The sequence below is a fragment of the Podarcis filfolensis genome (assembly GCF_964270895.1).
Source record: "Podarcis filfolensis genome assembly, chromosome: 4".
Lineage (NCBI taxonomy): Eukaryota > Metazoa > Chordata > Lepidosauria > Squamata > Lacertidae > Podarcis > Podarcis filfolensis.
In genome coordinates, this window is record NC_139607.1 from 46,437,773 (window position 1) to 46,463,144 (window position 25,372).

At 40.5% G+C, this 25,372-nt stretch overlaps 2 protein-coding genes and 1 long non-coding RNA gene across 5 annotated transcripts in view; 1 reads left to right on the plus strand and 2 right to left on the minus strand.

Annotated features, from left to right (window-relative positions):
* The window catches only part of RPGR (retinitis pigmentosa GTPase regulator), a 35,453-nt gene extending 35,005 nt beyond the window's left edge, over nucleotides 1-448 (minus strand). For 2 of the 3 annotated variants that reach the window (XR_014547836.1, XM_083612547.1), the window contains exon 1: nucleotides 70-448. Coding sequence is in view for 2 of the 3 variants with exons in the window: in XM_083612547.1 (XP_083468673.1) it covers nucleotides 70-211 (142 nt within the window). In the remaining variant the exon portion in view is untranslated. The remainder of the gene's footprint in view (nucleotides 1-69) is intronic. The other variant, XM_083612544.1, reaches the window with a different exon arrangement.
* On the plus strand, nucleotides 212-21,828 carry OTC (ornithine transcarbamylase). The gene is made up of 11 exons (XM_083612583.1): nucleotides 212-251; nucleotides 838-1,346; nucleotides 2,675-2,822; nucleotides 4,359-4,440; nucleotides 8,440-8,527; nucleotides 9,639-9,792; nucleotides 12,626-12,748; nucleotides 14,900-14,953; nucleotides 15,037-15,186; nucleotides 20,081-20,218; nucleotides 21,721-21,828. Exons 2-11 carry the CDS (start codon nucleotides 1,270-1,272, stop codon nucleotides 21,778-21,780), a joined length of 1,074 nt encoding a protein of 357 aa, XP_083468709.1. The 5' UTR covers nucleotides 212-251; nucleotides 838-1,269; the 3' UTR covers nucleotides 21,781-21,828.
* The window catches only part of LOC310762090, a 32,791-nt gene continuing 9,897 nt past the window's right edge, over nucleotides 2,479-25,372 (minus strand). The window contains exons 4-11 of the long non-coding RNA XR_014547846.1: nucleotides 24,008-24,176; nucleotides 21,816-21,855; nucleotides 20,806-21,386; nucleotides 20,127-20,765; nucleotides 11,336-11,435; nucleotides 9,269-9,381; nucleotides 4,322-4,370; nucleotides 2,479-2,792 (exon numbers count right to left, since the gene is read on the minus strand). This is a non-coding gene — a long non-coding RNA (uncharacterized lncRNA). The remainder of the gene's footprint in view (nucleotides 2,793-4,321; nucleotides 4,371-9,268; nucleotides 9,382-11,335; nucleotides 11,436-20,126; nucleotides 20,766-20,805; nucleotides 21,387-21,815; nucleotides 21,856-24,007; nucleotides 24,177-25,372) is intronic.

Here is a 25,372-nt window from a genome sequence, read left to right on the forward strand (position 1 = left end):
AGCAGGCGAGGGGCGCCGGCACCAACCAACTAGCTTCCCGAGACCGGGGGGGACAGGACTGGGACTCACCGGGCACCTGCTCCTCGGCCTCCCCCATGACAGGCTCGAGGGGGAGGCGCCTGGGAGACAGAAGGAAGCGCGAGCAGCCTGGATCCCGGAAGTAAACAAACCGCCTGCCACTAGCAACGGAGGCCGCTAGAGCAGCGACCATCGAGAGTCTCCTGCAAGCCGGGGTAGAGCGTCATCTCCAAGTACCATAGAGGTTTTCTTTTTAAAAAACAAAGAAACAAAAAACCCTCCTCAAAATATTGCTTTTACGAAAGTTACCGCCTGCATAGTTAAATAGCAATTAGCAAGACTCCTCCATGAGCATTGCAAAATGGTGGGCACCGAGAACAGGGGGCATTCCCACTTGGAAACTTTCCAAGGGCATTTAATTTATTACACATTTATACCTCCCGTTAGATCATTGTTCGCTGTGCCAATGTTATCTTCAAAACCAGCGCTTTTTTCCCTAGAAAAAGAGGTGCAGGAATTCCCAGGAGTGAATGGCCCAGGGTCACCCGACGAATTTCAAGGGTTAGCAGGAATTGGGCAAAGTCTCCTTAGTCCGAAGCACTGTGTAACATTGGCTTTGGGTCCTCTAGTCCTACCCCCAGGCTAAATATATCTATCTTTAGCTATGGAAGAAGCTGCACCTATTGAATGTCAGCCTTTTAAAAACATGGAATAGTTCCTCAATTTGCTTTCTTTTTGATGTATAGTTTTTCCATATAAATAAAAATCTAAAAAATAAATAAATGCCTAATTCATATAATAGTTATCCCCCATAAATAGGAGAGAGGAAAGAAGACTGCATGAACTGGGTTTCTGTAAGGCTATGAGTCTGTGTGGAGCAAGTCCATCACACCTGTAAGACTTGGTGTCTGTACTGAGTACCTGGCATCACATGTAGGTCTCTCTGTGGTGGAGAGGAGGGAGTGGCCCATGAGAAGACCTTTGGCAGCCTAGTAAATGCCTCGACTGGGCTGTAGATTTTGCTGTGTGTTTACGGACAAAACCCATGGGTTTTGCAACTCTCCTAACTAATGACACATATCCATAGTATTTGCATAAGATTACATACCGTGAATTCCTGAGCAGATCTCACAACTGCTAGAGATAGCACTGTCTCGTGATAGTTTTACCTTTGCTCTTTCACTGAATGCATTCACTATTTCATCTAAGTTTAATAAGGTGACTATAACTATATCTTAGCATTCAGTAAATATGCTGTTTAATGTTCGGTCCCTATTCAATGTTGGGAATGCAAGCAAGATCAGCAAGCATCTGGTGCAATGTATTCGGTAAGTGTTTAAATGCCACACAACAGAGCTGGTAGAACATCCTGGGCTGTCTACTCCAGTTTTTAGCAACTACAAGATTGCTGAGATGGGCAAATCATAATCTGTCTCTGTTGCTTAGCAGCATTCATTCATAAACCAAGAAACTAAAGCAAAGAAATTATATAGGAAAATTGATATGTCAGAGCAATTACCATCACTGTTTTTTGTTTGCAGATGTTGTCTGACAATTTCATATACTTGAAATAAATTTGCATGCTTATTTCAAACCCAATAGAATTGTATTCTATTATTTATCAATAGCTCCGACTCTCTCTGGAATAGTTGTGATCATGTGAAGGCCTCTTTTCGGCAGGATGGGAATGAGTACCCTTAGAAATATCTTTTGCACATCCTGCTGAGTGGGACTCTGAACTTCTGTTTCAAAGTCCTGCCCTGATTGCACCATAACTTTATAAAGAATAAACTGGAATCATTCATCATTTTGTTAAATGTTTTTTGTTGTTTTCACTTGTTTTGTTAAATACTGACAGAATACTTGTTTGCAGCAGCAAAAATGTTAACTAGGAAGGCTCCTGATATGACCACAGTATCTGAATGGCATTGTTCAAACCCCTAGCTATTGCAGATATGGAAAAACCAATGGATATTGTGTGACTACTGGGGTGTGTGGATGTGGGTGTATGAAAGCAAATGTTGTGAGCATACTGATCTTTTTTTGTTTGTTATTGGAATGTGCATTGTAGAACACCGGGAAATTATTATTATTATTTTGGTAATTTTAATGGAAGTACGGTATATAAATGAAGGGAATTTTCAAATGACTTACAGTCCCATTATTAATATATAAACACAACACCATTTGTTCTGATAAGGGGAGTGGGGGTGTATTGATAGTGATGGTGGTAATAATAATAATAATAATAATAATAATAATAATAATAATAATAATAATTTATTATTTATTCCCCACCCATCTGGCTGAGTTTCCCCAGCCACTCATGGTAAAGGTAGTGACAGTGCCACATAGTGCAAACAGAGGCAGAATCTCCCCCTACCCCATGCACACATCAGCAATGGTTTCCCCAAGTGTAATTCTTCACATGTTTCCATAGTAGCAATATGCATATATAAAATACTGAAGAACAACAAATTCTTTTATTTTTCTTGATTATTTACTCAACTGTTCACTTGTATCCTGGTGCCATGCATTTGTAGAGCATTGTGCCTTTGAGCCAATAATCTGGGACCACAACTTGACAGTGGTTATTTCAGAATACAAAATTCTGAATTATGAGGTAGTTGAACTTCTTTTGTCATTACCCTTGGAGATACAGGCATGGGCCACAACCTACTAAAACTCCCACCCAGTTGAAAGCCCGGGACCTTCTGACACTGCAAAATTATTCAGCTGAAGACATCAAATATTTGTTGTGGGTGGCAGCAGATCTGAAGGAAAGAATCAAATGTAAAGGAGAGGTATGTAACATTTGCAGTATGAATTCTCTTGCCCCCATGTCTTTTTAGTTGTACACATGACCTTAGCCACAATCCATAGCTATTATGTATCTGCCTTCTGGTTTCTTAGGAAATACTGTGTTTTTATGTGTTTCCCCTGAATTCAGCTTCAATCTGGATTTATAAAAAGAACCACCTAGCTGTGTTCTGGGTGCTGGGTGCTGCCTAGTTTGGGATTTGAATCCTTGATGGTGGGTAGGAGAGGACAGGAAAAGTCAGGGGTCAGCAAACGTTTTCAGCAGGGGGCTGGTCCACTGTCCCTCAGACCTTGTGGGGGACCAGACTATTTTTTTTGGGGGGGGGGGAATGAACGAATTCCTATGCCCCACAAATAACCCAGAGATGCATTTTAAATAAAAGCACACATTCTACTAATGTAAAAACACGCTGATTCCCGGATCGTCCACGGGCTGGATATAGAAGGCGATTGAGCAGGATCAGGCTCCCGGGCCTTAGTTTGCCTACCCTTGGGAAAAGTAGACCATGTGATCTTCAAAGTGAAATGAAGATTCCTACCCTCCACCCGCAAGGTTTAGAAGGGTTGTGTTTGAGAAATTGTTTGGGCTTTCAATGTTAAAAATAAAGAAAAAGAAAGCTTACCATATTCTAGAAATAGAAATCTAACCAGAACTGAAATGTATGAAGACGAAAAAAAATATTTGGCATATTCTCCTACCTCACAATTATCTGGGGTAGGGGAATCACATTTATATCCTCTCTCTCTCTCTCTCTCTCTCTCTCACACACACACACACACCAGCATTCCCAGTTGGGGGAGGTGCAATTGAGTCTGTGTCGTGTGTGTGTGTGTGTGTGAATGCACATATGCAGTTTGCATGCCAGGTCAGCTCTCAGCATATTGGCGGGGACAGGGCGTGTAAAGCATCAGTGGAATTCTACATGCAGAGCAGCACTAGAGGGAGTAAAGAAACTAGTAACTAGGTCACCTCCAAGGCACAGAAGTCCTGAATGTGACAAATTGACAGGATAATTGCCTTAGACTGAAACAAGTATTAAGATTTCATTTTTCTAATGGAGCCCTTAAAGTAAGATACAAAAGTGAAATATTAAATACTTTCAAAATTCAAATCTGCATTCTTAGGTTTTATCAGATTTTGAATAGTTACACATATTTTTATTTCAACTTGGCAAGAACTTCTAGGATTTGTCCAGGTCCTCCAACTGTGTTGTAATTAAGCCACTCTAAGCCACATTAACCAGTAGGAAGAAGCCGTTCCCAGGACCTAAAGTGTAACTCTATTCAGAAGCCCTACTGAATTAAACTGGACTTACTCTCAGGCAAATAGGGTTAGGACTGTAGAGAAAGCAAACAACTGAGATGGAGCCTTATTCTGTCCTGTATATACTAAAAGGACCTCACACCCATCTGCAAGTGGTATAGTGTTTGAAATTACTTTCAAGTGTAAAGCAGAAAGTTCAAAAATATTTATTGTTCTTACCAGTGTGTCACAAATTCTTTTCCTTCCTGTTTTTCAGTATTTGCCTTTGCTGCAAGGAAAATCATTAGCTATGATTTTTGAGAAAAGAAGTACAAGGACTAGATTATCTACAGAGACAGGTGAAAACAAGCCAAGAATTTGACAGTAAATACAGCCTTCTGTATTAACTGTATATCATTTACCTGCATATGATGAAATAACATTATTCAAAGTAAGAAGACAAAACAAAAGAAAAATGAAATTGAAGTTTGGAAATTCCTTAAAAGTTGTTACTTAGCCATTAGTAGTTGAGCCATCTAGTTGACCATTAAAATCAAGTCAAAATGGAATTTATAACAGAAAGTAATGGGCACAACACAACCAGCATTAAGCCAACAAGACTTAACATTGCATATTTGCCAGGAACTGTTTGGGTATGCACAGTGCTTTTTTTCCTTAAAAAATGTTTAGGGGGTACTCTCATTTTGACTCAAGAAAATCACCATTTTATAGTTCAAATTGGGGAAGATCAATATAGGAAATGGACAAAAGTACAAAGATTCGAAAAATGTTTAGGGGTATACGTACCCCTGTGTACCCCCAGAAAAAAGCACTGGGATATACAGAATGTTATCTCTTTGGGGGCTTTAATATACATTTCATTCTGCAAAACATTCAGCTTAGGACAGGCATGTCTAAAGTCCAGCCCGGGGGCCACTTGCAGGCCCCAGGCTGCTTTCAAATAGTCTGCCAGGCAATTTTGAAAAAGCAATCAATTGCGGCCCCCGAGCACTTGGCCACCAAATCCATTTCCTTTTTGTGGGCTCGTCACAAGCTCTCCCCTCTGCACGGGATGTGTGGCAAGCCCCTGTGCCATTAGGGAGTCCCCAGCTGCGTCACTCCTTGGGTCGACCCCTGGGCCAACCAGATTGCTCCAATTGCCTTAAGGTCAGCCCTGATGAGACTGTGCAGGGGTTGGACTGACAAGCCTTGCACCTTCTAAGTCCCTGGTGTCACCATTCAGAGTACAGACTCAAGGACTTGTTATGGAAATACAAGGGGGGCACTTACTGGAAATCAGTTTTGTCAGCTCTTCCCCCAAAACCCTGAGACAATGAGCCCAGCCACCTTTTATTCACAGTTGCATAAGCACTAAACTACAGCATGGCCATAAACCTGTACATTCAACTGCTGAAATATACACCCAATATGTAGCAATGGAGATTTATGTTACTGCTTTATGAATGAACACTGTGTTTTATGAATGGACTCTGTATTTTGTGAATTACCTAAGAGCCACCAATAGGGAGCTCTAGAATCTGACAGCTAACCAATCGGGTACTACCAAACATCAACCCCTATTGCTAAAAGCAGGTAACCAGCAGGGAATGCTTCAGCTCAGCTTTTGCACTGTTGATTGAACACCCCCTGCTGTGCAGATAATGGAGAAAGCGCATAAATTGTATCCCTTCTGGCATCCTGGCCAACTCTATTATGCACTAGGAGCCCAGAATAGTAGCAAATAAAATCCACTCATATGTCAGCAACTGTCTTGTCAACCAGTTCTTCCAAAGTCTTCCTAAATTATAAAACTCCAAAATACAGGCCAAAAGAGAGCAGGTCTGGGAAGAGCGAGGCATACAATGGGCACCACTAGTGAAAAGGCCCTGCTCTGTGTAGCTCCTGCCCTGTCATTTGATAGGGTGCCCACTTGCCCTCCTTCTTGACATGGAATGCTCTCTGTTGGAGTCCCCAGGTCCAGTAGAAAGACCATAAGAAGGGAGAGCAGGGACCTTGAAGTTCCCAATGGCTGTTAAGCAAGCAAGCAAGCAAGCAAGCACATAGGTCACATTTGTCAGTCAGGACGCCTATGTCCTGGCCAGGCCTGCGCCCAATCTTGGTTTTCTACAATCTTGTTTGCCCTCAGTAACCAAAAGTATATTATCAACATATACAAGCAGAAAAGTTGTTTTCCTTCATTTGCAAGGACTCATACAAAACAAAGTGGCACTAATAAAGAAAAGTTCCAGGGTGGCAACAGAAAGCAAACTAGGAAAACTGGTGCTATTAATGGTAATCCTTCTAGTTGGTTAATTGCAACTTCCATGCACATGACGTGCAATGCTAATTATTTCCCCCAAGAGTTAAATCATAACCAATCAGAGACAGCTACAGTTGCAAATGGCAACAAAATATCTGTGAAAGGAAGAGGAGCAGGTTTGCACAAGTGTGTTGCAGGTAGAAATACTGTTTGTAATGAAGTGAGAGAGTTTACTTGCTCGAATTAACAAATAAGAAAGTTTTAAGAATTTAAATTCTAGTTTAAAATTGATTACTTAATTTTGAGAAGGGGATTGTAACAAAAACACTGGGGCCTAATTTGGATAGTAGAGCAGTCTGGTGGGCAGTCCAAAGCACTCGTCAGGAGAGCTATGAGAAACAGTCAAAGCAGATACAGCTGTTGTTAGGAACTCAGAGAAGGTTAGGGAACCTTCAAGCTTCCAAGACGTTCAAAGTTTAACCTCAGAGGATGCTGAGCCATGGTTAAATGCCATGAAGGCTAAACTTCTGTCTCCTCAACACCTAAGTGAAAATATAAGTTAAACCCAACAATTTCTGTGGTGGTTCACTTCATCAAATCTGGCCCTCTTTGAAAAAAGTTTGGACACCATTGGCTTAGGACAATGGTTGTGGTGCCATCTGCTGGTAAGGATTCAAATTTTCGTAGTATACGACCCCAAGACAGGTTTAAAAGCTGGCAAGATTATACTTTTGTACCTTTCTTATGACTTAAAATAATGCTTCATCCCAGAAAATATTATGAGCATGTTCCCAGAAGATATGTTGACAGATGTGTGGTGTTGTAAAATTTTTAAAATGTAATTTTGTTTTTTTTAGTTTTCAAAATATATCTGCTTTTTGTGTTTTTAACTGTTTTTGATATTTTGATTGTACATTGCCTTGAGATGCTTGTGTAGAAGACGATCAGTAAAAAATAGGTTTGGTTATTACAAACAGCATCAATAGAGAAAAGATTGTGCGTATCTCTCTGTGAGATCTTCAACACATGTAACTTGTACATTGTTCTGGCATGTACAGAGGTTATAGAAAGAGGCAGTCCTCGACCACAAGTTTACAGTCTCTATAAGATCCGACACAAAAGGAAAAACAGAGGGAGCAGAGGGAGGAAAACAAACTTGGGTATTAATTCTTAAAGTTATATAATTGCTTTTGTTACGACCACCTTGATTGGAAACAGTGGGTGAGGCAAATGGTAGCTGGTCTTTTAGCCAGGCCAGTGGAGCAGCCCCTGCTAAAAGCTGATAGTTCAGAGCTAAGATTATTCAAATGCATCCATGATAAGAACATGGCATTCAGGTCTTTGAAAACATAACATTTTTAAAGACTCATATTATATAAACTTCTCTTTTAAAAATAAAAACTTGAAATATTCTTTGGTACTAATTAAATTCTGAATGATATTTTCTCCTGTATTTGGTTCACACATAGATTTGCCATTGGGATGGGGTAGGGCTCTTGCCAGGGGACGCGGGCAAGACTTGCCGATCGCATGGTCGGCGGTTCGAATCCCCGCAGCGGGGTGAGCTCCCGTCGTTTGGTCCCAGCTCCTGCCCACCTAGCAGTTCGAAAGCACCCTTAAGTGCAAGTAGATAAATAGGTTTCCATGTGCTGCTCTGGTGCCGGTTTGCCGGAGCAGCTTCGTCACGCTGGCCACGTGACCCAGAAGTGTCTGCGGACAGCGCTGGCTCCCGGCCTCTAGAGCGAGATGAGCGCACAACCCTAGAGTCTGTCAAGACTGGCCCGTACGGGCAGGGGTACCTTTACCTTTACCTTTACCTTTAGGGCTCTTGCAGCTTTATGATAGTGGGAAAAGACATCAAGTCAAATTATCCCCATGTCTGCAGTTCTAAGGGAGAAGACATGTACTGGTAGTATGACTTGCCATAATACTTTAAAATGACAAAGGTAAAAGTCTTAATCACTGTATTTATACTGTTGTACTGTTTTATTGTTGTTAGCCCCCCTTAGCCCGGCTTTGGCTGGGGAGGGTGGGATATAAATAAATTTTATTATTATTATTATTATTATTATTATTATTATTATTATTATTATTTTAGGATTTGCTGTCCTTGGTGGCCATCCCTGTTTCCTCACAACACAAGATATTCACCTGGGCATTAATGAAAGTATCACTGACACAGCACGGTTTGTACAACACCTCATGTGACTATTATTTCCTTTCTATATTTAGATGGTGAAAGCTAGGGTTGCCATATTTCATAGTTTTTAGGAATGTCCAAAATTGTTGAGCTTTTTTTTTTGTGTGGGGGGGGAAACCAAAAGTTGTTTAGCTAAAAAAACATGCTTGACTTGATACGGGACAAAGTGTCACCTTTCGGACGTCAATTTTGCCTTTGAAATCCCGGTAATGTCCGGGATTGCAGCCTTCCAAAAGCACTAAAATTGCTTGAATTCAGCAACTTTCAAAACTTAGGATCATGGAGATTTTACTGTGCATTCTATGTATTTACACCCTGCTCTTCTGCCAGAGAGGTTCCCAGAGTGGCTTTTAGATCAATAAAAGCAACACAACCTTTGCCCTCAGGTTTAGGTCTAAAAAGATAAAGACACAAAAGGAAGAGGGAGGAGAAAACAGGCGAACTCAGGCACCAAATTATTGATGTTGTATTCTTATAAAGGCCTTTTCAGATGGAAACAGAATCCTTACAATTCAAAAACAGGCCTTGGTGGTCCAACCTTCCTAGAAAGAGGTATAAAGTTGTTGAAGTTGCAGGATGGGGTCTTGGCCTTGCCAGGCTAGCTGGAATTCACCATTTTCTTGTCATTTGTACTGTGGCATGCAGGTTTATTGGGGCCTCTCCCCCTCAGAGTAGACAATCCTGGTAAACACAATTTGGGTTGTGAGTCTATGGTGAAAGTACTCACCGTGTTTTGTTTGTACACAGAATCTTCTCAGAAGATTCCTCAGAATGAAATCAGGAGGAAAAACTAGTTCTGTAGTTTATAGCATAAACTGTTCATGCCCAAGTATTGCTTGGCTGGAAACAAGAAAACCACAAACTTTATTTACATTAAACAGTTCATTGATATTTCTGTCTTCTAATTCTGTCTCTCTTTTTTCACTGCCTTATTTAAAAAAAAATATTTTCAGTGGTTAGCAGTCTACATTTTAAACCATCTGTATTTAACCATGTTGTGCAAGCACTTAAAATTATTCAGGCAGATTAACCATTATTAAAGTACTAATTTTCTATGAAAAATTGAGTGGGCTTTACATTTATTTTGCTTTCTGAAGGGTGTTGTCAACCATGACAGACGCGATCCTGGCACGAGTGTATAAACACGTTGATCTGGAGGTGCTGGCACAACACGCCACAATCCCAGTGATAAATGGACTGTCTGATTCTGACCATCCCCTCCAGATTTTAGCTGATTACCTTACACTCCAGGTAATACTCTCCTGTTCCCTGCTTAACTGCAAAGCTTTTAGCCAACTCAGCTACTCTAAAAGTTCAGACCTAAATCCTAAATAGTTGAGATGTGGAAGACTGCAAAAATATAAAGGTCTGGCACTGTGAGTGTGAGTTGTTCAATTCTTTCTTCATTTGATGGACTTGGGCAGGCTGCTGTTTCCAGGCTCAGTCACCCCCTACTCTAGTATGGGGTTATTAATACTGAGCCACCTTACACAACTGTGGTGAGGAATATTTATCCTGCTTTTAAATGCACTGCATAAATGCTAAGTATATTAAATTATTTTCCTTAGGACCTTGTTAGTGTCTGTCCACTTATCCAGCTGTTTAGAAATCAGACATCCTGGTCCCTATCCAGTGTCCCTCTACCTCTAATATTGTCTGTGTGTCAAGGCAAGGATTAAGCAAATGCCAAGAGTTTTGGTGGTAAAACCAGTTCAAGTAGCAACTTGCATTACATCTTCAAGCCATCTGTCATTTGGCCCACAGTTTCTGCACTTCATGAAATTCCTGCATCAGTGTTCCTGGTGCAACTCCAGGGGAGCAACACAGTCGTCCATGATATGGTTCAGATCCAGTTCGGGGGAGCTAGCTATTAAATCTTTTATGACCGTGGTCTTTGAAAATTCTCTCTGAAGTGATACATAGGGGTGGGGGAAAGCTCTGACCCCCTAGATGTTATTGGACCGCAACTCCCATCACCCCAGACAAATGGCCATGCTGGCTGGGGCTGATGGGAGTTGGAGTCTGACAACATCTGGAAGGCCACAGGTTCCCCCAGTTGTGGTTTACATGGGCCTGAACTTCTAAATTGCAGTCATTCTGTAAATCACCTAACTAAATGTGCTCAGATTTCCAGGGCATCTTTCCTTCACACTGATGTTCGCATAAATAGTGACATTTTAACCTCACCAATTCAACCTTTTTGACTGTGAACAACTCTGCATCTTAGGTGGCAATTTGTGTTTGATATTGGTACCTCCCTCACTTTGGTGTTTTGTGTACAATTGTGTAAAGTGTAAATGACACATAAGCAGCCTTCCATTAAGCCTGGTGTGGGCAACATGGTGTCTCCTCATGTTATTGGACTGCAGTTCCATCAACCCTGAGCAGGGCCATGCTGGCTGAGGTTGATGGGATTTTGATGTAGTATGTTAGTTACTCTTGTTGCAAAGATTCATTCATGTACATGTACCTGGGAACCCAGGACACAGGTGTTTAAGGATACAACCTGTCTTTCACTTTTCATAAGTTTGCTGTGGGAAACACCAGCATACTTATGGCAAAAAGATTAGCTGTACAAAGTGTGGCATCTCTTCTTTTGGCTAGATGAATCACACAAGTTAAGCTCTGAGTGGGTGTTCTTTGATTGCATATGGAGGAATCTGAAAAGTATTCATGCAGGAGGCTTAAAATGCTGTGGGAACCGTGCTGGGTGCAAAAATGGCTCTTTCCATAAATTCACATTTGGTGATGACTTGTTTCTATTAAAAGTATCATTCAAGGTGGGAAGAATTACCCAGTTATAGAAGAGCAGGGTCTCTGGATACTCCATGAAGGTGGCGTCCAGCCAGGCTTTGTGAGCTGCTGTAGAAAGATGCAACACCTCAAATCAGGTCCTAACAAAAAGAGAAATGCTGGCTGCATTAGAATGCAGGGTGAATAAATCATTTCCAGCTGTTCATTTTGTCTGATAACCTTTGGAAGGCATTTCATCACCAAGAATTGACAGCTTTTCAGTAATTGCAAGTGACTCATGGTTCTTATGTAATAGTTCACTGCCTGCTAGCTGTACTAGCTGTTAGCATCCTGCCAGTTCCCTTCTAGGCTACCTGTTTAGAGAGAACAGTGTTATTATCCATATTTCTCTCTCTCTGTCTTGGCTTTTGTGGTTCAGGACACAAAAGCATGACAGATGGTTCTAATACTTGACTCTTGTCATCTGATGAACTATGCCAGCTATCTCCACAGAGATTAGAGATATTAATAAAGAATAAATATCTGATTGTTTGGATAACAAGTTATTATTGGCTTTGGTTAGGGCTATTCTACCCCATGTTTCATCATCATAAGTAACAATGACATTCAAATCTGTGCCAAGAAAAGTCATATTATGCAAATTAAAACAAATATTCATGAATTGATTTGTTTTGCATAGTCTTTCCTGCTTCCTGCTTCATAAGCAGGGACAAGGAATTACTGTATTAGCAGCATGGAAGACCAACCCTTGATTGTTGGAAGTCTACTCAGGCTTCATTGGTTTTTTTTGAGGTATCACTTTCAAAGTATTATTTTCACATTATCTGCATGTTTATAAGAAGAAAGCAGCATGCATGCATTCTAAAATAATGAATGAAAGAAAGTTACCCACATTGTAGCAAATTCTCTATCTAATATAAATGCAGTGCTAGAGTTCTGTGATCACAGGTATGTGAAATACATAGATAGCTATATATTTCCCTGTCATTCATATTTATGTGCTAGAGAAGCATATGCTCTTGTATGGAACAAATGTAATGAATGGCTCCAGCTCATAGAAAATAAGGCAGGATACTGTCCATTAGTGTATAGGCACTTAAGCAATTTGCTTAACCTTGGCTGGGATAATAATAGTGTATTGATTGACAGAATAATGTGAATATCCTGTAATGTTTATGACAAAGAAAGAATATGGGCAATGGCAATTTGTTCAAAGGCAACATCCTTGCTGCCAGATCCCAGACTACATGGTATGATAAAAGTTGCACTTCGAAACTACAAGCACTGTAAATAACTGCGGCTTTGTTTTGTTTTGTTTTGTTTTTGGTAGGAACACTATGGATCTTTGAATGGATTGACCCTAAGTTGGATAGGTGATGGAAATAATGTCCTAAACTCCATTATGCTTAGTGCTGCTAGATTTGGAATGAATCTGCATGTTGCTACTCCAAAGGTAAGAAAATCTTAGTTGGGGAGAGAGGAAGTCAAATGTTCTAAGGCAAAGAACATGGACTGCACCTCCCATCATCCCTGACCATTGCCCATGCTGGTTGGGGCTGATGGGAATTGGAGCCCAACAACATCTGTGACCCTCCAAGTTTAGCGATTGCTGCTCGAAAGGTGAAATACTGTTTTTCCATAGTTTTCACATTTTGTTTAAAGCAACATGGTTTCAGGGTAGCATGTGGCTCTGAACAGGGCCAATAAAGTTGATTGTCAGCTTTGAAAAAGAAAAGCATTTGTGATTTTATTAGAGGGTTTAGCCTCACAAAATCTATATACAAGAGTGCAAAGGCAAATTGACTTTGCTTTGGAAGCTAATTTTAAAAAATCTAAATACATGTCCATTGATAATGAGTGCACTTTATCCAGAGTTTAATGGTATAAAACTGTTAACAAAACTAGCCCATTATCACTCTGAAGGAAAATGCTTAGCTACAAGGAAATGGCCTCATGATTCAGAGTTCAGGAATGAGAGGGTTAAAGATTAGACTGAAGACAGAAGCTGAAGTCGCCATTTCACTAGAAGAACAATGAGCTAGTCCCCATGAATTAGATTCAGAAGATCCAGCCCCAGAAGAGGCAGATTTTAATCTCACAAACAGTCCCTGAACTTTTTAAAAAAATATGTGCTCAATATAATAGGTTGCTTTACTAAGACCAGGACAAAATTGAGTAATTCGGACTGCTAGCTGGGCATAGTAGATTAAGTAATTTGGGTGGTTAGGAGATCTGACACATCTTTTGATTCTCGCTCTTCTTGAAGAGCCTATGTGCTGGCTGACATTTACCATGAGCTTCCCCACATTAGTACTCTCCAGATGTTGGAATCCATCAACCCCAGCAGCATGGCCAATGGTCAGAGATGGTAGCAGTTATAGTCCATCAACAAATGAAGGATGCTGTCAGGGACTGGGCAGAGGAGGAATGGTGGAGACTGCCTCCCCATCCTGACTCTTCCAGGGAGGAGGAAGCTGAAGATAGTATGGATTTACAACAGTGGTTTGAGGGAGGTCACAGCTCAAAGGCAGATGAGGAGAAAAGTTGGGAAACAATGGGAGAGGAGGAGGCAGGACCGAAATGGCAGCTGACTGACACGTTGACTTTAGAAAGCATTCCAGAGCCCCCATCTCCAAGAACCCGGTGAGCCTTAAAAGTAGGAGAGCAAAGAGCTCAAAGACAGAGGGCATGTAGCAGCATCCATAGAAGTGACAAATGAGGAAGTGGGAGAGACAGGGGGTGGAGATTCACTCGGGACAACACTATTATCCAAGAGGCTGGGTTCAATAGCCTCTCTCTGTAATATTGAAATAAAAAAGGACGGTAAGAAACTTTTCCTTGTCCTTATGCTTTATGTGTGTGTGGTGGAGTGACAGCAAGGTTGGGGGCAGGTAGTGACACTGGTGGGACCTCTGGTGCAATTCAGTTCTCCTGACAGTGCACCCTCCCATCCATCACGCCCCCATTCCATCCAGGTAAACACCAGTGATGCTGGTGTCAGGAGGGCAGCTCCACCCTACCATATGTGGTGTTGCTGCTTTATAGGGAATTGGCATCGACCTAATACCCACACACACATTTGCTGGTATCATATCTCATTTTGGCTCCAGTGTGGTTCTATTTATGCAATTACCATCTAGATGCTTTTTAAAGTCCAGGAGCCAGTTGTCCATAGCTTGGAAATCTAATCCAGAAACTCTCCAACCAACTCTAGGCACGCTGCCAGTTCAGGTATTGTGAATGATATAGTTAAGAGTACCCAGGCTACTGTCTATTTCTATAAAAACTGGGAATGTGTTTAATGTTCTCTATTTGTAGCAAGAATGGAATACAGTGGTACCTCGGGTTAAGTACTTAATTCGTTCCGGAGGTCCGTTCTTAACCTGAAACTGTTCTTAACCTGAAGCACCACTTTAGCTAATGGGGCCTCTTGCTGCTGCTGCACCGCCAGAGCACGATTTCTGTTCTTATCCTGAAGCAAAGTTCTTAACCTGAAGCACTATTTCTGGGTTAGCGGAGTCTGTAACCTGAAGTGTATGTAACCTGAAGCATATGTAACCCGAGGTACCACTGTACATTGTAACACTGTAATCTGTTTTGACAGGGTTTTGAGCCAGATCCCATGGTCATCAAAATAGCGGAACAGGAGTCCGTAAAGGTATGAGGATGTGACTGTAAAATGTTTTTTTCTACTGTTCTCCACGTGAACTTAGTGCATTTCCTCTGATTTATTCATGTTAGCACCGCACCAAGTTGTTTCTCACCAGTGTCCCTACTGAAGCTGCCAAAGGAGCCAACGTTTTGATCACAGACACATGGATAAGCATGGGGCAAGAGGCAGAAAAGGAAGAGAGACTGAGGGCTTTCCAGGGTTATCAGATCACAATGAAGGTAAAATGCAAAGATTTCCCACCAGATTTCTATGGTTTCGTAGATTCCAGAAGAAAACTTTAAAAACATTTTAGGCCTCATATATGTTTGCATTACCTAACACTGGAGATTTGTGGTACATGTTTGTTGAAATATCTACAGAGTACATATTTTTGATTATTATAACAATGACTACAGCTGCTCTGAAGCAACTGTTAACCTTAATAGAGTGCCACAAGAATATCAGACTGAATGCTGCATAAGGAACTTCCCTACCTTCCTGAAATAGTGATCTGAGAGGTGAAGTAAACATAACCAGTGTATTTGTGTGTGTGTGTGTATTTATATATAAATATTAGAACCAAAAACAGGAGGCCCTGATCCTAGTTAAGACCACAACATGCGGGGAAGGGGGCCTTGACTCTTCTGCTCTCTACTATGACCGTGAAAAAAATAAATTACACAACCCTGTGTGGCAAATAGCAACAGTCTACAAAAAGCAAAAAAAGCACCTTCCCATTAGCCCATAATTTTTATTCTACTGTTGGTACTTACTGTAAGGGGGTTCAACTTTTTCAGGGTTGCAGCATGAAATACAAGGGTGAAGTCTCGTCTCCCCAAATCACACACCTTCTCTGTGCTTGGTTTTAATCTTGTTTTTGGTTCAAGTAATACTAATGTGTGGTTAGGCCCTGGGAAATGTAGAAGTCACATCTCTGTATCTGGATGCCATAGTGCAGGGGTAGGCAACCTAAGGCCCGTCGGCCGGATGCGGCCCAATCGCCTTCTCAATCCGGCCCTTGGATAGTCCGGGAATCAGCGTTTTTTACATGAGTAGAATATGTCCTTTTATTTAAAATGCATCTCTAGGTTATTTGTGGGGCCTGCCTGGTGTTTTTACATGAGTAGAATGTGTGCTTTTATTTTAAATGCATCTCTGGGTTATTTGTGAGGCATAGGAATTCGTTCATCCCCGCCACCAAAAAAATATAGTCCAGCCCACCACATGGTCTGAGGGACGGTGGACCGGCCCATGGCTGAAAAAGGTTGCTGACCCCTGCTATAGTGCCTGCATGGATGAATGCACATAAATTCCTCACTGGAGATAACAGTGGATGAGCAACGGTCAGGGAACAGAATGGATATATTTCTTCAGGATCAATGCACTCACATACTTAAGCAGTACTCCATAAGCAATTGGTACTCCATATTTATTGTGAGCTATCTATTGCACACACCATTAGTTCAGTGCTACATTGATTACAATGTGCACAGATCAGCTTCTGAGAAGCAGGGGCATTGTTAGGGAAGGGCCTGGGTGTGTGGTTTATTTTATACATATAAATTAGGATGTGAAATTATTTTTATGTGGCTGTGGTCTCATTGCTTTAACTACCCAGCAAGCAGCATCATTGCTCCAGAAGGATGTTTCCTTCTTGAGCCCACTGAATTTCTCTTCTTCCGATATCCTCTATATTAAAAACTGTTTGATTCTGCTGTTCAGGGAAATACACACTTATCAAGACCCTATCAGGGGAATTTCTCCATCTCTTTTATCAGAGAGCAATAAATAAATGGATGAATAATGGATGGAATCGTCCAGAGGGAGGCATGGGCTTATACTATGAAAGGGGCAAAAGGAATATGGTGAAGAAAATCCAGCATTTTGAATAGAGGTGGGAGCCACTTAATAATAATAATAATAATAATAATAATAATAATAATAATAATAATATGAAGTCAATATTACTTCTCTCTTACCTCATCCCATTCTACTTTTGATGATGTGTTGGGTTTTTGGTACAGGTTTGGGGTTCTTCGTATTGAGGTGTGATTTGTTATCTTTGGTGATCTGCAGTGATACTGCTTCTCTCTAAAATCCCTTTGTTACTTAAGCATCTTTAGCAAGAGCTAAAAGCTTTAAAGTAATTCTCTGACTGTGTTATGCTAATGTTTCTTTAAAAAAAAGACCAGGCAGCATGGGAGGGTCACATTTATATATATAAAAATATGAAATACAAAAAGGTATGTGGCTGAAATATTTCTTATATAGCAACTTAAAAATAGAAAATGTAATCTAATAAAATATTTAAAATGGTTACATGAAAAGCCATTCTCTTTATTAATATCTGTACATTAAACTGCCATATTTCAACCCTATTTCCCAGAATGGTAGTGTTCAAAATTGCTCATAGTGCTATGAAGCTTTGTTCAGGTATTAGATTAATATATAATGAGTTATCGATATAAAGGAATACATTTGGACTTTTAAGGCATGCTTTAGATCACATGTGGGTTTTTTAAAGGCATGATTTAATAGGCAATTATTACCCTTACAAAAACATTATAGCGGCATGCGTAGCAGCAGTGCAGAATGTACCAGTGATCCACTGTAATTTTTTTCCTGAAGCCAAAGATGAACCTCTTGATTACACTGTGATATATTTTGAGCGACTCCAACTGTCAAGCCTACCATTGATTGAATGAGTTATAGGTCCCAGCTGCTGGCTCTTAAGGGAAGTGCTGATCAACCAGTTGCTCAACTGAGAGGTGGCAGAGGGAGGAATAGGCAGGAGAAAGGAAGTGAGGTGAACGGAATGCTAGATGCACATTCAGGGCACCAGAATCAGGACCACTCTTGCAGCTCTGCTGAAGAGAGCCACATTATTATGGCACACACATTTTGTGTTTAAATCAAAGGCTGATTTACCATTTCATAGGTCATCCATGAGTTTTACGCAACATCACTGGACTGTTGGAAACAGAATATACTCTTGACGTAGGTTGCCTTTTTAAGCAACATATTTTGTTTTCAATGCCTGCCACAATTTATCTGAAAATGCACAATGTGGATGGCAGAGTGTAATACAAAATGCATTATACAACTTGAAGTAGATTAGAAAAAAATAGTTATAATTGTGGCAAGATGTATGAAGTGGATTTCAATTGCTGGTAAAGGACCTCAATAAAGTTAAGTTTATATTATCGAAAATTTTAAGGGTAGCTTTGCATGCTTTTCACCTGTGATTTTCCTAATTGCTCTGCATGTACACAGGTACATGTGTAGGGTACAGGGAGCATGCCAGGTAGTAAAACCCATGGACTTTTACCCAAGCAAATGCATGTATGTTATGATGTCCATGTCTCCAATACATTAAGCAGGTCTGCATGTAATCTTAAACCGTAGCTAAAAATAAATTATGGCTTAACATGAATTAGCAGTGTGGCAGTGCACACAGCAAATGCAGTGCTTGCTTTGCTACTATCCTGTTGCTGCTCCTCCTTTTGTTGCTGCTGCAGCACCTTTAGTAAGTGTGGTACAGAAGTCCTGGTTCTGCACGTATTCCTAAGTACCTTAATTCTTAATGAAATGGAAGATGGAACACATTGCATATGAAAATGCTTGTTGTATAAAGGATTAAGAGAAGAATGACGTGCTCTGTCAATTGCTAAGTTACTAGTAAATGAAACATTTGTTCAGGCTGCAAAGTGATGATCCAGTATTTAGGGTAGTATTCATATATAATAATATCAGCTCTAAATGCTCACAGAAAGTTTAATAACTTACTGTAGAAGCATGGCATATGCCACAAAACATGCTTCAGTATATTGCTTTAATATTGGCTAAGTAATGGATGGCTAGACCATGTGGGACTGCCCTAGTCATGTAATTCCTGTGAAAAATTAGTGCTAGTTAGTGCATAAATGGGTTGTGATCATAGAGCTGTGCCCTAGACTCATTTAGGTCACACCTCCTCTTCTCTGATAAAGGAGGAAGTGAAGTCTTCTTTTCCTGTTCCCTCTCTCTCCACACTGACCAAGGAAGATGTGCCTAAGCAAACTCCAAGCTTAGAGCATGTATTTGAAACTATCTTTCTATATTTTCGACCCAAAAGTGTTCTGCCTATATTTTCCTTGCTGCTGCTTGGATAAATGCATGAATCTAAATTTTGGGACACTATAACTTTACTCAGCAGTGTGTGGTCTGTTCATTGAAAAATGGGTAGAGAGAAGAACTGTCTGCAAGCAGACTAAACAGGATAAAAAGGTCTAATAACCTATATTCCTAATGCTATGCAGCTGCTTCGCTGTTGTGAATTTAAAATCTGCTACTGAGGGCTCTCTTCTACTGGAGAGTGAGTTTAGCACCACATTTTGAATCTGTACATCCAGCTGATTCTTTTATTATTTACCCCAGACACATGAGTCACAGGGATTCATATTTTCCTCACACAATTCCTTCCAATGCCTGATGGATTGGGGGGGGGGGCACGCATGCGAAGTAATGATGTGATGCTCTGTGATCTGATACATTTATAAGATGGTATAAAGCTGAAACACGTTTTGTTTGGTTATTTTTTAATAGTGTGTTGCCACAGTAATATATGTATTGGGCCTAGGAAAAAAGAATTACATAAACATATCTGGCTGTTTTCCTAGCCCACCACTAATGATGTACGTCAGTGTGCAGAAATTGAATAAGAAGGTTTATGTATACTCAGTGCTTCTATTATTTTTAATGTTTCGTGTAATTTTTTGGCATTTAAAGAAAATGAAACGTGAGTACACAGAGAAAGCAAAGGGGATAAATACTCCTTGGCACTTAATCAGACTGCAAAGAGGAAAGCACACAGCTTAAAAAGAGGCGGCTAATGGCTGACACAGCAGTGAGCAAGAGAGCAATTACCATAAACCGTAGAGAGAGGACAAAGAAACCAGAAGTAGAATACTCATGCAATTCTTTCAGCTTGTTAGACCCTAGCATGACCCACACAATGCTGCCAAAATCAGGGCTTTTGAGAAAGAGTAATTTTAAGGGATACATGCATCATTTCAACTTTGTGTGTGGTCATCTGTTAGCATGTTTTGGCATTCAGTTTCAAATCTCTCTCTCTCCATCTCCATCCATCTTTAGACTGCAAAAGTGGCTGCTGCTGATTGGACATTTTTACACTGCTTACCCAGAAAGCCAGAAGAAGTTGATGATGAAGTGTTTTATTCTCCACAGTCGCTGGTTTTCCAAGAGGCTGAAAACAGGAAATGGATAGTTATGGTATATGGGCACTCTGATCCAATAAGCGTCAAAGATCTCATGGCATAAAGAAGGCATTCTGTGTGCTGCAGGGGAAATAACCCCAATCTGTTATCCACCTGACATTTAAAACTGCCCTGATGTCCGCTTACCTATATATATGAAATTCTAGGTCTGTGCTGATTTAGCCGACTCAGTAGTGCTGACTAAAAGGCTTTTCAGGATGGTGTATAAGATCTACCTAGTCCTGCCGGTTATCATCCCAGTTACACCACTCATATTTGAGCCACTTGCTCAGGTCTTTCACTGGCTTGCTAGTCTTTCACTGACTGGGCTGCATTGGGCAGCGGTGGCTGTTGCAACAGTAGTCTCATCAACATGCTGGTATAATAATGGCAGACAGTGACACTGCATTGCAGTTCTTGCACTCCATCCTATGGCATTAAGTGCTTGCTAGCACAGCAGTTGAAAGGACTGGGCCATCCTAAAAGGCAAGCGTAATTCTCATTTGTGTTTAATTTGCCAATTCTAGTAGTGGGTGGGTCAGGCACCTGGCAAGGTCTAGAGACTGTTGAGGGGCCCACTGTTGATCTCAACGGCCTTTGTACCTGTTAGAGGAACACCACCAAAAGCCATCTTATTTTGATCTACACCCGTGGTGTAAACCAGGAGTAGGGGACCTTCCTGAGACTGCTTGCCAAATGGTGGGTGAGGCCAGAGGCAAATGTGGGAAGAGTAATGGGTGCAACTTTTAGGTTTGACACATAGGCTACATTCCAGCTACACAGAAGTCAGAGGTTTCTAGACACACTGACCCACATGTACAGATGCATGTATGTTTTCATTCTTCATCAAGGCATGCGAGAGGTATTGCCACATTTCATTCCAGCCAGTCCAAAACACTCAGGGAGGGTGCAGGGCAGAGTCACTGAGGGGTGTGGTTTGGAGAGGGATATCACAGTATAGAGTTGTAGAGTTGTAAGGGAGCTCATTGCCCTACAATGCGAGGATCGCAGCTAAAGAATCCTTGACAGATGCAACCTCTGTTTAAAAAACTCCAAAGAGAGTGTACCACCTTACGAGGGAGTCTGTTCCACTGCTGAGCAGCTCTTACTGCCAGAAAGTTCTTCCTGGTGTTTAATAGGAATATCCTTTCTTGCAATTTGAATCCATCGGTCTGAATCCTACCCTCTGGAGCAGCAGAAAACAAGTTTGCCTCATCGTCCATGCCCAGATATTTGAAGATAGCTATCATATCACTCCTTAGTCTTCTGCTGGCTAAACATATTCAACTCCCTCAGCTGTTGAGCCTAGCGAGCGTCCCAAAGGCCCATGGAACTGCATTCAGGGTCCTGGCCTGAGGTTCACCACCCCTGGTATAAATTAATAAACAGCAATATCAATGTGACCTTTTTTATTAAAACTTTGTATTTTCCTGCACTGTTGTAAATTAACATTATGTATGCAGCACCATTTCCCATTGTGGCTGGTTATTTCATATATTTATTAATTCTCTCTTCTAGGCTGTCATGGTTTCCCTGCTGACAGATTACTCACCACAGCTGCTGAAGCCTACATTTTGATCCTTGGATTTCTGCCAAGAGAAAAGATTCCTTACCAGCATGCACCATTCTGGTCCATGAAGTCTCTCTTTCTCTCTAAAAAACAAGATCAAAGCAATGATAATTAATTAACAGAAATGGAAGTTTCAATCATACTTTCATTCTGCATCTGTTCTATCTCTTAAACACTGCAGCTGCATTTCATTATCCAGCAGCTTTTTTCTTCCTACATATTGATTAGCCCCCTAAAATGGTTATGTTTAACAAATGGATGAGTCAGAAAAGCAGGCAATAGTAGAATTGATCTCATAAATGTGTCCTGGAGCTGTGTACTGTGAAAACTGCTGCAGTTTTCTCGAAAGCTGTCATATTTGCCTGCTGATGGGGGGAGGGGGAAGGTTCTGAATGACACAATTGAAATATGGTACCTTTTAGATTCTGATATTAAGGCTGCAGACCAAAGCTCACTTAGTAGCTCACACTTAAGTTCAGAGGGATTTACTTCTCAGGAATGAACTGCAAATATATTATAACTGACAGTAGTGATGGTGGTATATTAGTTTTTGTGTGATTTTGTTTGTTTTTTTAAATGATATTTTATTAAAATTTCAAAAGAAGTTACAAAAGTGATAAGAAAATAGAAAAAAGAAAACAAAAAATACAAAATACAGAATAAAAAAGAGAAAAGAAACAATTAAAAATAAATCCATCTTTCAATGTCTTGCCTTTCATTTACTTGTTTCCCTGACCTCCTCACACCTCCCTTTTTTGTATTCCATTTCAAATGGTTAATTCAGCAAATCCTTTCCCTCTTTGTTTTTATCTTAATTCTTTATCTTAACATATTATAACTTTATATTTTCATCTATTAACAATCTTTTTTTTACATATTCCTTTTTAACATTGTTGCTAAAACCGCTTCATTTCATTCCGACATCATTTTAACATTCATTAATTTTACAATGTTTCTGTAGATAATCTTTAAATTTCTTCCAATCTTCTTCCACCGACTCTTCTCCCTGGTCTCGGATTCTGCCAGTCATTTCTGCCAATTCCATATAGATGGTGCCAACTCCGGATGTGTCAGTTTTTGTGTGATTTTGGATATAGTTAGTATATTTAGTGTGTTCATAGACATATATTTATTTTATACAGTTTTCTATAGTTTTGCTTTCCTAAAATGTAATCAGAAAGAATGTTCTTCGCTGACATCCTGCACTGCCTCCTTATTAGCAAGGTTCTGCCTCATTATTTTATTAATGTCTCTAGATTTATTGAGACTTTTTATGATATAAAACAATAAATGATAATAAAAATGAAATAGAAAAGGAATAACCAAGTTAATCCAAAAGTTTCAAAGCAAATCTATCTTCTTGTTGGGTGATACAAAGCTTTCAGAAAGTACAGAAGCTTCAAATAATAAATAAAGTCCTTCTTGCTACAGTCCTTATTACTGAAAAGAAAGTTTGCTCTTTTCAAGTGGATAAGTAGAAAGATAAAGAACAAGACAGATGAAGATGAAAGGGAAGCAAGAAGAAGGTAGTGGAAGGTCCTTTTTTCCTACATCAATTGAGCAAGGAACCAGAGTACTAAATCACAGCTGCTGTTTGGAGACTACTGTTGTAAAGAAAGCTCTCCAGAAAGGTATCCCACCTGCCATTAAATTTGTGACATATGTCACTTGCTGTCAGGATGCCAGTTCTAGAAGTTCTGTAAATCAATCATCAACATCAAGTGGAGAATGGGATTTCCAAGTCCATAAAACCAGTAGCAACTAAGCTTCACAGTTAACTTAAGCTTTGCAGGTTAAACTCATCCTTGCTGTCCTGGTGGAGCACCTCAACTTAACCAATGGCCTTACTTACTTACTTACTTACTTACTTACTTACTTACTTATAGTATCTGCTCACTGCCAAGTCAGTGAGTCACTTACTCAAGTCAAAGCCGCTTCCCCATCAATAAAAAATTGAGATATTTTTTTTTGTCCTCACTTTAGTGAGCCTAATTTGAAGTTAGCAAAGCAATTGGTGAGCCCTGAATGGAAGCTGTGGGAGATGTGCACAGTATTATTGTGCCTTGGAGGCTTGTCATGAATTCATTACATAGAATAAACCAAAGATGAATACAGATGAGCAATGAAGACGCAATAAGATAAAAATAGTATTTTTGATAGAAAAATAATTCCCAGAGGTTAGTGTTCAGAGAAATGAAAATAAAAGTATGGTGGATGTGAAACTTTTAACAATACCCCTCATTATTTTCCTTATGTTTCTTTCAGTATATCTGTGATGATCCTTTGTTAAGTATTTTTAATTATAATAGCCAAACCTCATTTCCTGAATGCTCAAAGCACTTCACATTCATTTTATCAGTAATTCTCACAGCAGGCTAATATTCTTATCCCCATGTGTGGAGTACTGAAAAAAAGAGCAATTTATTTAATAAAGAAGGCCCTACAGTCATGTCTGCAAACATGCAGCGATGCCTGGTGGCCACCCACCAAGGAGTAATGATAGTGTGAAGAATTTTGCCCTCTATGGAATGCTATGCAATGGCAGCCTCTCAGGAAAGATAATTGTAGCTCCGTCCACCCAGACGGACCATTTAGCTCCTTCCTGTCTCACTGGAAGACAGTGAAAAGTCTTACTGCATTTCGGTATGCCTTTGGGGTCCTGTACATGCTTTAGTCCTGATTCTTTGCTCTTTTACTGCAATGCTGCTTATGCTGTTGTCCTCTCCTACTGATAACTCTTCAATCTCAACTCCTGGCATGTTCTCTGGACCTGCCTTTGGTTTACCCTCTGATTCCGACTGCTGTTTGAAACTGACTCCTGGATTGTTCTCTGGTCTTGCTTTCTCATTTTGTCCTCTGACCTTAACTACTCAGCATTCTGGGCTCCTGGTTCCCGTCTCACTTCAGTCCAGACTGCTTACCATGGCCAAACCCAACAGCTATTCAGCAACTCCCAGTATGTCACCTTTCCAAACATGGATGCTCACTGGGAGGCAGCTGGGACTTCTGGCAAATAAATAGACTGCAGAGAAGAGAGTTGGGTAGGAATGCATCTCTTCCTAAGAATGTCAGTGGACAGAAGCAGACAAGGATAAGGCACTAGCCCCTTTCATAGCTGTTTAGAGCAGGGAATTTAAGCAGGCGCATGACCAGAGGAGCCCTGTCCTCTTTTGTACTTTATCGCTCTAGGAACAAATGTTTGTGCACTAAAGAGGGTTTTTCGTTGCTCCTTGTTTTTCCTCTGCATCCTGTTGACAGCATTCTGAATGCGACTCAGCCATCAAGCTTCTAAGGCAGGGAGGCTGAAGTAAATTCATCACTAAAGGCTCATGAGGATAGAAGCAACTTGCTGTTGAAGGTGCATGAGGCAGATCTCCACAAAGTCCAATGCTGCTGCATGTGTATGGTACATCTGGCCAATTAGAGGATTTCAGCAATGGAGGCGACAAGAAGTAAAGCCTAAATTGATCACTGCAGCAGTTCCATTCCTCTTTCCACAGAGGTGCTACATAAATGGATTTTGGGTGCTTTAAAGTCCACCAAGTGTAACTTGCTACTGGTATTATAATTATAAGCAGTTTAAACTGTTGCACTGTCACA

What these genes read in the sequence shown, in the direction of transcription:
- OTC (XM_083612583.1), top strand. Translation starts at nt 1,270, where the DNA reads ATGCTGTTTAATGTTCGGTCCCTATTCAATGTTGGGAATGCAAGCAAG. An exon ending in GAATCAAATGTAAAGGAGAG is followed by an intron (nt 2,823 to 4,358) that starts GTATGTAACATT and finishes CCTGTTTTTCAG; the next exon opens with TATTTGCCTTTGCTGCAAGG. An exon ending in ACAGGAAATGGATAGTTATG is followed by an intron (nt 20,219 to 21,720) that starts GTATATGGGCAC and finishes TCTCTCTTCTAG; the next exon opens with GCTGTCATGGTTTCCCTGCT.